Source organism: Gopherus evgoodei, chromosome 3 (genome assembly GCF_007399415.2).
Source record: "Gopherus evgoodei ecotype Sinaloan lineage chromosome 3, rGopEvg1_v1.p, whole genome shotgun sequence".
NCBI lineage: Eukaryota > Metazoa > Chordata > Testudines > Testudinidae > Gopherus > Gopherus evgoodei.
The window spans coordinates 181,708,912-181,722,102 of NC_044324.1; the positions used below are offsets into that span (position 1 = coordinate 181,708,912).

At 43.7% G+C, this 13,191-nt stretch overlaps 1 protein-coding gene across 7 annotated transcripts in view; it reads right to left on the reverse strand.

Moving 5' to 3' along the window:
- The window catches only part of HHAT (hedgehog acyltransferase), a 390,792-nt gene that overhangs the window by 291,102 nt on the left and 86,499 nt on the right, over positions 1 to 13,191 (reverse strand). For all 7 annotated transcript variants that reach the window (XM_030557592.1, XM_030557591.1, XM_030557593.1 and 4 more), the window contains exon 8: positions 9,131 to 9,281. In XM_030557592.1, coding sequence (XP_030413452.1) covers positions 9,131 to 9,281 — 151 coding nt within the window. The remainder of the gene's footprint in view (positions 1 to 9,130; positions 9,282 to 13,191) is intronic.

Here is a 13,191-nt window from a genome sequence, read left to right on the forward strand (position 1 = left end):
GACCCCCAGTTTCCTTTCCAGTAACTTTGGTAGTAATCTGTCCAGCTCCCTATCCATCTGCCAGTGCATGTCCCACAGGTGACAGTTCCTTGACCAGCCCACCTCATCTGTTCACCAAACCTCACTTATGGTTTGGATCAGCAGGCTGCTATAAGCCAAGTACCTCTTTGCATATCTGTCTCCATTCACATGGGACCTGGGCTGGTTCACCTGGAGGGATCACCATCTAAACCAGTTTGTTATTTAGCGTTAAGGTGACGGATAAGCAGGGCCCCACCAGAGCCCACTCAGCTCTGCTGCTGTCCTCTGCATTACCTTCACAGCGAAGTCTCCCCAGAAGGGAAGCCAAGAGCACTCAGGACCTTTAAGCAGAGTCCAAGCTGCTTGGAAATGAGCTCTTTGCCACCAGCTAAGAGCTACTTCCTTTTTCTGAGCCTCTCTGGGAGCCTACAACCCCTCAAAATCCAAGTTCATGAGTTATGGTGACTCCTCACTAGAGGATTGTTGGCAGGCAGTTTATTCAAATTAAGGTCTCTATGGCACCACTTTTCCCTTTTCAGCAATACACGAAGTAAAGAGCTCTTTCCTCACTAGCTTCTGGATATTAGTCTTACAATAGAAACAATTTTCAAAACTGCGAGCATCTTTAAAAAGCCCACCTGCATTCTTTAAACATATCCTGATTAACTACAAGTACATGCAAACACAAGGTCTCCTTGGAAAACTTTTTCATATATAGTTTCTACAACTGATCTCAGGTCCAATTCTTTCTCTCTCTCATACTCACACCCCTTATTGACTTCAGTGCGTGTGTGCACAAGTGAGGGCTTAATGTGGCTCTTAGACTTTAAAGTATTTGGGTTTGTTCCCTCTCAAATTGGTAATATCTATTTCTTGTATGTACAGATTTCAAACACAATCCATCAATTAAAAAGGGAGGTTAATTACTAAAACTAGAACATTTCAGCATTGTAAGAGAAATTCTTTCTAATTCAAGGTTGCTTTGTAAGTAGCCCTTTGCTATGTTTAGGTGATCATCTAATACATTGAGATTTTTGGTGCACAGGTAGTTCTGAGGTGAACACTTTGTTAAATGAGAGGGGTGAGGATTCATTCACTTCAGCAGGACAGAAATTCAAAATCATTCTAAATAATTATAAAACAGTTTTACAAATGCAGCGTCTGTGATAAACTGGAAAACTTTCACCATTAGCCTTTTGCCATCAAAGACTAGAAACAGCCTGAAAATGACATTCATAATCTGTGGAGAACAGAGAAGGAAGCACAAACTTGTCTTGCCTTTTCTCATCTTTTGCTTTTAGCTACTGGTTAAGTCCCATTGGAGGGAAGGGATTTCAGAACAGAGGGCCAGAATTAAAGGAAATTATCCAGAAAGATCTGAGCTTCTTGGAGAAAGCTGCTAGACCATTTATAGGGGTTCAAACATTTGTTTTGAATAGAAAAACAAGTAAATTTTGTACAATATGTCTCTTCTGAGTCCCACAGGAAATCCTCTCCCAAATCGAAAGACAGCAGCACAGCTGCTAATATAGTCTTTGGGACAAATGCTGCCCCAGTGCTCCCTTACAAAGTGGGTGGGATTGGTGGGCAGATCCTAAATATGTTGGTCATATTCTCACTCTTCCCCCAATCTCTTCCCTATATTGCCACAGGAGGTGTGGCATTCTCCTATGCAGCCTTCTCCATGACATGCAAGGATAGGCAGAATTTGCCCCTAAACTGACCCTTGATCATCTCTTTCATATGGAAATTCTTATGATGAATCAGTTACAGAAGAGTTTCTCTTCTTTTCCCAAGGTACATCCCAATTAAAAGTTATATGGCTACAATTTTCCAATGGTCCCATGGAATTTGAGACGCAAATTCTGTGATTGGAGAATCAGGGCTGAATTTCCTATCTCTCAAGCCTCATAGCAACAGTCAATTAATTTAAAGACTCTGCATCAAGGACAAAGAACGCTGTGGCCCCAAAAGAGAAATCCAAAGCATAACACAGGATTTTGTAACAATATAAACCCTCTGATACTGCAACTGCAGTCGATGCAGTGACATCAAATGTCTAAAGCAGAGCAGGCAGCTGATAAATGACTGGGTTTCCAATTGTTTGTTGTTCATCATTAAAAAAAGTTACACACAATCAAGCTGGTCTATCAGGCTCACACTCAGGGCCTTAATATTTGAGAGTCTTTTCCCTTGAGTGAGCAGTATGAAAAGGAGAAACATTTTCTCATATGGTCTTTTCTAGCAGACATAAAAGACAACTGGAGAAGTAACTGCAATGGTAGGAAGCCTTTAAGGAAAACAGTGAGGGAAGGCAGAAGATAGTATCTGGATGAGAAAGGGACAGTGTGGTGAGGCGATCACCCCAAACCCTGAGAAAAGGGCTGGAACAGGCCTTTGAGGCTGTGCAGACTGGCAGCCAATCAACAAAGGCCTGTGGGGAGCCAATCAGGGCAGAGAAGAGGCAGCCAATCAGGGCTGGGCGAGGCCCTATATAAAGGCTGCCTAGCAGAGGAGAAGTCAGTCTCTTCCTGATTAACAAGGGAGAAGGACTGGTTCCTGAGGTAAGGAGCCAGCACCTTGGAGAGAGCAGTACTGGGCAGGCTCTGGGCAGCAGGAGAGAGCTCCAGCCCTGTTACCTGTCGGGCTGTGGCCCCTGCTACAACGGGCCGAGAAGGTGCACAGGGACAAAGGGGAAGTGGCCCAGGGAAGAAAGGCGGACAAGAGGGGAACGAACTAGGGTAGAAAGAGGTTGCCACTAGAGGGTCCCTGGGTTGGGACCCAGAGCAGTGGGCATGCCTGGGTCCCCCCTTCCCTCCAGAAAACTGTGGCCAATACAGATTGTAACTTGCCCCTGAGCTAAGGGGCTAGACTTTGGGGTTGTGGTTGGCCACTCCAGCAGTTGCAAGAGGAAAGACTGCTGTTAAACCACCACCACCCAAAGGGGGTGAGACTGGAGTAGTGGGCACTGACAGAGGGCAGTGTCCTGAAGAAGACACCGCCGAGCAGGGAGCAATGCGGGTCCCAAGGCAGCAGAGCAGATGGTCAGCAAGACACCACACGCAGAGGGTTCTCCATGGCTGAACAGAGCTAATTCCTGAAGCAACCAGCGGGAGGTGCCAGCAGTGGTGAGTCTTGACCCTATCACAGGCAGGTACACAGACACTTACTACTTAATAGGCCTGTTTTATACTGCACATTTACAGTCAGGAATATTATTAACCTACAGCAAATTTCTAGCCTACAATTTACAATTCCTTAAGATCTAGTGTAAATAATATACTCTCATCATATAAAGGCAAATAATCCATTAACAATAAGGAGGCAGATGACCTAGATTGTTTAGATCAATCTCCTTCAAATCATAACCCAGCTGCAACTATCTGATGTCACCAATATATCTGTGGGATATTTTTAATATATTACTATTTTACACACACACACACACACACACACACACACGGCAAGAGTAGCTACTTTTTCATCACACAGCAAGTCAATGCACATTGTTCCAGCAACATTTTAGCTGCTCTGTTGGTAACACAACACAACCACAGAGTTTGGCTCCTGCCCAGCAGGCCAGCACATTCTGCCTCTAGGCAGAAGCATTTCCCATCTGGTCCATGCCATACTCCAAGATTTTTTATCTTGAGGATAAGACTGAAGTTCCAGCAGAGAACCATGTTTGCTCTCCGTGAGCAGGGTCTATCATTTAAAGTGGCACAAATCTTTCTCCTTCCTTCTGGAGACACATCATTTCAAACACCTACATGGACAAGAATTAGGGTGCTAAGCATGGAATGCAATCTGGAATCTGTTACATGGCAGCTCAAAATGCCAGACCTTGCTCAACACATTAATGCTCCTGGCTGGGATCTGTTTTACCACTCTCCAATTACATTTCCTCCATTCTGGATGTACAAATCAGAAATATATCCCTAGAAAAACCTGTCTCCGACAAACTCCTTCCTACCCTTTCCTGGAGAGTTCTCATTTTCAAGGCTTCACTGAGCCTAGGATAAAACAATGTCTTAAGACCATTTTTTAAGAAATGTCTGTTCCTACCCCCATATTTGCCTCCAAACTGTAATACAGTATTTTGCAGATGCCAGAATTGAAACATGTTTAAGTTTGTCTGTGAGGCCAGTAAAGACTGGACCCTAGATAATACAGAGTGGTTCAGGTGGATGGAATCAGCAGGGAGAAAGTCAGACTGCACTATTCAAGGAGGATGGGGAGCTGTGGGGGAGCACCGCTTACCCAAGAAAGGGAGAGGAGGAAGAAGTGTAGCTGTGTTTCCTTGTCTCCACACTGTAGTCCCTAACAGTAAATGTCTTCCTGTCAGAGGGAGTTTATGGTGTTTCCATAGAATTTCAAAGTACATTGATCATCTACTTTTGCATATGCATGTGCTCCATACTCACCGAACAAGTAGGATGGGCACATAAGAGAGAGACACACTTTTCTTCATAAACAGCATATGGGCTAATTAACATTTCTGGAAAATGTTTAACAGGCTTCTCCACTGAATTCTCCTGAAGGAATTATCCTCTGTATTGACACACTGAAATTAGCAGGTGTTGTAATGTATATTATTTATCTGTTAGATTTCTAGTTTACAGACCCTTAATCATCAGTATCCCACTAGGAGAGCACTTTTTCAACCAGAACTAATTTCTGAGTATCAGTGTAAAGCTGTTAGCGCCATAACGGAATTCAATCTCTTCTAGTTTTACTGAACTATTTGCTTGTAGCCTAAGGATCTGTATAGCAAGCATTAGGCTAGAAGGATTTCTTTAAGCATTTTTAAGCCTCCAACAATACTGGTTGTTATCACATGTGCTTAGCTACCTTGATGTTACAATATTCTTGCTAATTCTCTAAATAAAAGGCAGTTTGATTCCCTGTGGCTGAAATTTGAAAATGCAGTCATTAAGAGTCAGTTAGATACTCTGTCCTGGTCTGTCACTGAGCTATTGTCCCATCTTGCATAAATCCAGAGCTGGATATCACACTAGTTTCACAAATGCAGTTAGTTTTAATTACTATTATAATACTGCTTAATGTGCTAGTAAACTTTAGTAAAAACAATGACATCTTAATCATATGAAACCTCACTACCATACTTAGTAACTGTATCCTTGATGAGAACTGTAGAGAGACTCCTGATTTTTTTTCCATAAACATTTTTGAAATAGTAAAGTAAAAATTAGCAACAGTCTACTGTCAATAAATAGGGTAACATGCCTCTATTACTATTTTTATATGCATGCATTTTGCAATAGACACTCTGCTGGATAACTGTTTAGTGTCATATGGGAAGCACATGGATTGTTTCTCTGCAGTCTTCTTTGTTTCTTGAGCTCTCCTAATATTTTCAGCAACAGACCATGGGATTTTTCTTTCTGGTCCCAAGATGTTCTATATGCTACATCGCACCATGAAACAGGCAAGTACCAATCATTACTAGGAACTCCTGCATAAATCTGCAACGCAAGCATCTCTGTTTCTATGCTTTAAGGACATGAGATGCTAGTGTAAGAACAAAATCAGTCTGTCCAACCTACCAGGAACAATACTTAGTGAAATCCTTACTCAGCTGATATCCTTGCTTTTCGTGTGATATTAGCATTATCCTCCTAATCTCCATAGCCTCAAATTCTACTATACCTAGAGGCAGCACGCATCTATCAATGTGAGTATTATCTTGCTTTTATACTCTCTGAATGCCATCTTTAAACCGCTGTTTCACTGACAGTGTCTGCTTGTCACTACTACACTCTATTCTGTATTTGTTTTTATTCTATTCCCCACCTTATCCCTAAGAGTCTTTAACAGCCTCAGATTTTTGTTGTTCCAAAAAGCCAGATTCTAGTGCAAGTCTTCATATTGCACACCATTAAGAGCAGGCCCCATCCTATTACTACTGTAATTGTGACACAGCTGTTGAGGGTAGTCATTGAAGCCTGGTAACACACAAATTAAATACAGCGTTTGTATCAGAATTAGGCAACAACAGTTTCCTAGACCTCACAACGCAGGCTATTTTGCTTTCCAACCTTTCTGATATCCTGGATGCAGCCAAGATACATTACTGAAATTCTTGATGGGATGACCAGGTACTCCTGAGATAGTCAGACCTCTAGACTAAAACAAAGGCTGTTATTCTAGCTTCCACCTCCGATGGCGATATTTCTATATAAGGCACTGAACACATAAAAAGGATTGCAGCCCTGTGGATAGCAGTGATTCATGAGTTTAACTGTAAGGGTATGAGCAAATCATAACTCAGGGGATGCAGAGGGCAAGCTATGTGAGATTTCTTAGATAACTGAAATTGACCCATAATTCACTAGTAGCCATGGGAAATTCTACCACTCATATGGCTTTCATAGCAACACATCAAATCAGCTGGACGTGAACTGATTTCAATGCACAAATCCAATCTGTGAAATATCATATTTAATTATTTCTAGCCATGATTGTTCCCTATGCACATCAGTGAATGAGACATTTTAGCAAAAAACAACATTTTTCTTCTACTGTAAGATTGCAAAACAATCTAAATCTGGTTACCTAGTAGAACAAAAGTTTCAATGATCTAATAAAATTTGAAAATGTTATAACTAAAATATTTAAATATATTTTTGGAAGTGTACCAAAAGCTTTTAAAAAAAAAAAAGCAGCTACTCTACCTTCACAGTCAATAACAATTCTTCCATGGTTTATTTGTATCAAACACAATAATATTGTCTATATTTGTGCTGATGTTCAATTTAGTTTACACCTCGGCAGCAATGCTCAGATTCCACAGAGTAATAATTGACACAGCAGGAAAACACTGGCTACAGATTCAAACTCTGCTTTCAAAGTTCAGGCAGGCCAAAAGATGTTGCTATCAGCTCAGAGGCTGGCAAAAAAAACAAAAAAGATTTCTTTTTCAACCTGAAGGGTCAAAAGTTCAGTTCACAATTTCAAAGGAGAATCTAATCCAAAGGGGTCTCTTATTAAGTAGCCTGGATTTTTAATTATTTTAAAATGTCTTATTTATTCCTCTACAACCTCAGCCACATAACCCATTCCTTTTTTGAATCTTTTCTACTGCCACAAAGCAAAATCCTGGTAAAAAATTAGTTTTCTTTGATATGGTCAGCTTCTGACATTAAAAAAAAAATCATCCAAATCAGTCATAATAGTAGTGCAGCATGCAGGCCTATTCATTTAAAAAAAGGAAAAGGAAAACGTTTTATTTGTATTACAACTGTACATAGAATCCCTACCACATCAAGCATCATCATTCAGCCCTAACAAATTCACAGCCCATTTTGGTCAATTTCACAGCCACAGGATTTTAAAAATTGTAAATGTTATTAGTTCAGCTATTTAAATCTGAAATTTCATTGTAATTGTAGGAGTCCTGACCAAAAATGGAGTTGGGGGGGAGGGGGTCGCAAGGTTATTGTCAGGGTGTTGCGGTATTGCTACCCTTACTTCTGCACTGCTGCTGGCAGTGGCAGTGCCTTCAGAGCTGGGCAGCTGCAGAGCAGCAGCTGCTGGCTAGGAGCCCAGCTCTGAAAGCAGAACTGCTGCAAGCAGCAGCATAGAAAAAAGGATGGCATGGTATGGTATTGCCACCCTTACTTCTGCACTGTTGCTTGCAGAGCCGGGCCCTCAGTCAGCAGCCGCCACTCTCTGGCCACCCAGCTCTGAAGGCAGCAGTGCAGAAGTAAGGGTGGCATGGTACGGTATTGCCATGCTTACTTCTATGCTGCCGCTGGTGGGCTGCTGCCTTCAGAGCTGGGTGCCCAGCCAACAGCTGCCGCCCTCCAGCTGCCCAGCTCTGAAGGCAGCACAGAAGTAAGGGTGGCAATACTGCAACACCCCCTAAAATAACATGTTGACAACCCCCCCTTGCAACTCCCTTTTGGGTCAGGACCCCTAATTTGAGAAACGCTGGTCTTCCCCTGAAATCTGTATAGTATAGGGTAAAGGCACACAAGACCAGATTTCACTGTGGGAGACCAGATTTCACAGATGGTCATGAATTTGGTAGGGCCCTACTCATCATGCTAGGCCCTGTACAAACACACAGTGAAAAAGGAGACCTGGCACCGAAAAGCTGACAGGTTTAATTATTTAAAGCAATTTCTAAGTTTCACAACCACAGTTTTCATTTTGATTGCCCATAATGTTTACTTAGACCAGGGGGAGACAGAATTTCATGCTAAAATATGAACAAATATTGTTTTTAACATGCTAATGCTATGGAAAGTTTTTTTTCAGATACATAGTTTTCTTCCTATTAAAGTGTTATAATCCACAACTCTCCTCTCAGGCAGCAGTGTATTATCACCTAGGCCAACAAAGCCTAGGCTGAGGGCGGCAAATTTGCTCATGCCCCCTCCCCAACTCCACCCCTTCCCCAAATCCGTGGCCCGCCTCTTCCCCCCCAGGCGCGCCGCGCTTCCCTCCTTCCACCTCCCTCCTAGGCTTGCCGCGCGAAAGCACTGGGAGAGAGGGAGAAGCAAGCAGCCGCAGGCTCAGAGGAGGCGGAGCAGAGGTGAGCTGGGGCCAACGGGCACAGGGAGTAACCCGGGGGGGGCTGGGAACCGCTCCCGGCCCCAGCTCACCTCTGCTCCACTACTGCCATCTCCTGAGCGCACCGCATCTCCCCTTCTCCCCCCTCCCTCCCAGGCTTGCCACGGGGGAGCGCAGGTGAGCTGGCACGGGGGGTGTGTGTGTGTGTGTGGCAATTTTATTAATCCGCCACTACTCTCAGGGTAACTATTCATGTATTTCTTATCCTTCTCTGAATGAATTTTCAACTGAAGAGTGTTTTTTGGACCAAGACTGAAAAATGAATTGTATTTCATAAATATCTACAAAAAAAATAGTCAGCTTAGTGGAGTTAAGTGTCATGGATCTCATTCTAATCATTAAGACACTGAAAATCCTGAAAGGCAGGCTTCCCTTTATCTCTGTGGTATGAAAAAAAGCAATCCTCAAACTGAAGATCATGTAAAAGATGAAAAAAAGAATAGTTCAGAACACACACTATCAATACACTGAAAAATTACTGTCATATCAATAATAAATGAAACTTACTGACCTCCACATTCCAGTGAAACTGTGCATTGTGCTCACACAGCGAGGTAAAGTTGGAGGTTTGAGTCCATCCATTCGAATAATAAGAGCAGGAATACCAAAGAGAACCAGGTATTTCACATAAAAAAATAGTACTTGAGCTAATGCCAGGCCACCTGAAAGAGAACATGCCAATGCCTTAAAAAAATAAGATAAAGAAAAACACATTTTAAAAAATGTTACTGATTTTTTTCCTCATTCAAATGATCCATTATCAAAAAACCTAAACATTTGTTTGATTGATAAGCTCTATGATACATACATTTTATAAGAGCTAAAATACACTTAATATATCTATGATCTTAAATGCACACCCAACAAAGTGGTATTCTTTCTAATACAGAGACGTAACAAAGCATTAGCAGCTCCCTTTCAAATCTCAATTTGGACCTCAGGTCTCGATTGTTATGATAAGCAATTATTGACTCGTGTAGAGCTGAAAAAATCAAGATGTATTGACCCAGGATATAAATATTTACCTCAAGGGACAATAAATCTTGATGTCTGCCAAAACAAAGTCAATACACAGTCTGTACAGTATTATTACATACACTCTTCACTTGTCCCTCCAAAATGGATGCAAACTACTGTTACCTTTGTAGTATCCTGGCAGGCCCAGAGAGCCCACCATGTCAGATTTCTTGTGTGCACTAATAAATCAGAGAGGGGGGCTCTATACAACCAAACATCTTCCCAAAATATTCCTTCCTGGTTCAATATGAACACAGCCTGCAGAACTGGATCTCAGTAAAGTACTTAAACAAGTGCCTTACTTTAAGCACATAGGATTGAACTGCTCACACGCTTAGCGATGGGCAGATCTTGAAGTTGTGTTCATAGTTAAGTACCTTGCCGAATCCTTCCCCTATGTGATTTCAGGGAACCAGACCCAGGGCCGACAAGAGGGGGGGACACCAGTACAAATTACCAGAGCCCGGCGGTCCAGAAGGGGGCCTGGGACCCGGCTTCATTAGCCCTGTTTAGCCAGTCCACCCTTGGGGGGGGGGGGGGGGTCCAAAAATTTTTTTTCACCGGGACCTGAATCCGCTCTCAACAGCCCTGGCCAGACCTAGAGCACAGAAGTTCAGCATCAGAATCTAGAACATGGATGTTTTTGGTTATGCGCGTGCCCATGGCCCAAAGCCAGAATATGCACAAAAAGAAGTAATCCTCATTTACACTGGTGTGAGATCAGACAGTGAATTCACATGTGTCAACCAAGCCAATAAGGGCTGTAGAACTGTGCTTTCCATTTGCATTTTTACATAACATAAGACTGGCCATACTGAGGTCTGGTCTACACTATGAGTTTATACAAATTTAGCAGCGTTAAATCAAATTAACCCTGCATCCATCCACAACGAAGCCCTTTATATCAATATAAAGGGCTTTTAATGCTGGTATCTGTAATCCTCCAATGAGGGGAGTAGTGCTGAAATCGGTATTGCCATGTCGGATTAGGGTTAGCGTGGCTGCAATTCGACAGTTTTGGCCTCCGGGCGCTATCCCACAGTGCACCATTGTGACCGCTCTGGAAAGTGATCTGAACTCAGATGCACTGGCCAGGTAGACAGGAAAAGCCCCGCCAATTTTTGAATTTCATTTCCTTTTTGCCCACCATGGGGAACTGATCAGCACAGGTGACCATGCAGAGCTCATCAGCACAAGTAAGCATGAAGTATGAGAATCAAAAAAGAGCACAAGCATGGACCGTACAGGAGGTACTGGATCTGATCGCTATATGGGGAGAGGATTTCGTGCTAGCAGAACTCCATTACAAAAGACGAAATGAAAAAACATTTGAAAAAGATCTCCAAGGCCATGATTGAGAGAGGCCACACTAGGGACTCAGTACAGTGCTGTGTGAAAGTTAAGGAGCTCAGACAAGCCTACCAGAAAATCAAAGAAGCAAACAGAAGATCCGAGGCAGGGCCACAAACCGCTTCTATGCTGAGCTGCACGCAATTCTAGGGGGGTCCACCACCACTACCCCACCCCTGACCATGGATTCCGAGGCCATGCCTGAGGATTCTGCAGACGGGGAAGATGAGAAGGAGGAGAAGGAGGAGGAAGTGGATGAGCTTGCAGAGAGCACACAGCACTCCGTTCTCCCCAACAGCCAGGACCTTTTTCTCTGCCTGACAGAATTACCCTCCCAAGGCAGTATCCCAGACCATGAAGCCATGGAAGGGACCTCTGGTGAGTGTACCTTTGTAAATATAAAACATGGTTTAATAGCAAGCATTTTTTAATGATTAATTTGCCCTGAGGACTTGGGATGCATTTGCAGCCAATACAGCTACTGGAAAAGTCTGTTAACGTGTCTGGGGATGGAGCGGAAATCCTCCAGGGACATCTCCTTGAAGCTCTCCTGGAGGTACTCCAAAAGCCTTTGCAGAAGGTTTCTGGGCAGCACAGCCTTATTCTGTCCTCCATGGTAGGACACTTGACCACGCCATGCATGTAGCAAGTAATCTGGTGGTATTGCATGACAAAACCTGGCAGCGTATGTCCCAGTTTTTGCTGGCATTCAAGCAACATCCGTACTTTATCTCACTGTGTTATCGTCAGGAGAGTGATATCATTCATGGTAACCTGGTTGAAATACGGGAATTTAATTAAGGGGACAGAGGTGGCCATTCCTACTGGGCTGTTTGCCTGTGGCTGAAAAAAAATCCTTCCCTGCAGTTAGTCAAGCGCGCAGAGGAGGGGAGGGTGATTGGCGCTAAGCTTTTTCACGTTTGGCTAGCAGGGATCTTCCCTGATACCAGTCACGCGGTGGGGGAGGGGTAAAGCAATGATCCCAGAGAACTGGATGGGGGAGAGAAGTTTGGTTTCTGCTGCTGCATGTTAACAGGAAAGACGCAGCACTCAACGGGCTTTGCTTGGTATTTGGGAAAGGAGGGCGCTGGTTTTATGAAGGCTGCAGAAGCCGAAAGACAATGGCTTATCATGGACGCATGCAAGCCGAATTCTGTTGCCCGGACCTGTGTCTGATCTCTAACACCAAAGCCGCAGGCACTCAAAATTAAGATGCAAAATATGACCTTGTACTGAAATCACATGTGCTATGTAATGTGAATAGTGTTGTTCACTGCGAAAGAGTATAACCATTGTTCTGTAAAATGTATCTTCTCTCCCTTTTTTCCCCCCTCCCTCCTGCAGCTGCAATTTTTTCAAGCCTCCCTCCTCTGTCCCGAAGGCTCTCTCAGATAAGGCGGTGGGAAAAAAAAGGATGCGAGATGAAATGTTCTCAGAAATCATGGAAGTGACCCACAATGAAAGAGCTCATCTGAATGAGTGGAAGGACATGGTATCAAAGTACATGAAAGATGCCAGTGAACATGAGGACAGGAGGGACCAACGTGAGGACAGGAGGGATGCTTGAGAACATAGGTGTCGGCAGGAAGATCAGCGGTGGCAGGATGCAATGCTGGGGCTGCTGCGTGATCAAACTGACATGCTCCTGCATCTGGTGGAGCTTCAGGAATGGCAGCAGGATCACAGAGTGCCGCTGCAGCCCCTGTATAACTGCCCTCCCCGCTTCCCAAGTTCCATAGCCTCCTCACCTAGACGTGTAAGAACACATGGGGGGAGGCTCTGTGCACCCGCCCACTCCACTCCAGTCGACAGCCCAACCAAAAGGCTGTCATTATTTTGAAAATTTTTAGTGGCCTTTTCCTTCCCTCCTATCCTCCTCCCAAACCCCACCCGGGCTACCTTGTCAGTTCTCTCCCTCTTTTTTTTATAATCAATTAATAAAGAATACATGGTTTTCAAATGATAAGCTGTGATCAAAGGGGGAAGGTGGGTTGCTTACAGGGAATGAGTCAAGCAAGGAGGTGGGTTTTCATCAAGGAGAAACAAACACAGTCACACTGTACCCTGGCCAGTGATGAAACTGGTTTTCAGAGCTTCTCTGATGTGCACCGCTTCCTGGTGTGCTCTTCTAATCACCCTGGTGTCTGGCTGTGCATAATCAGCGGACAGGTGATTTGCCTCAGCCTCCCACCCCACCATAAAGGT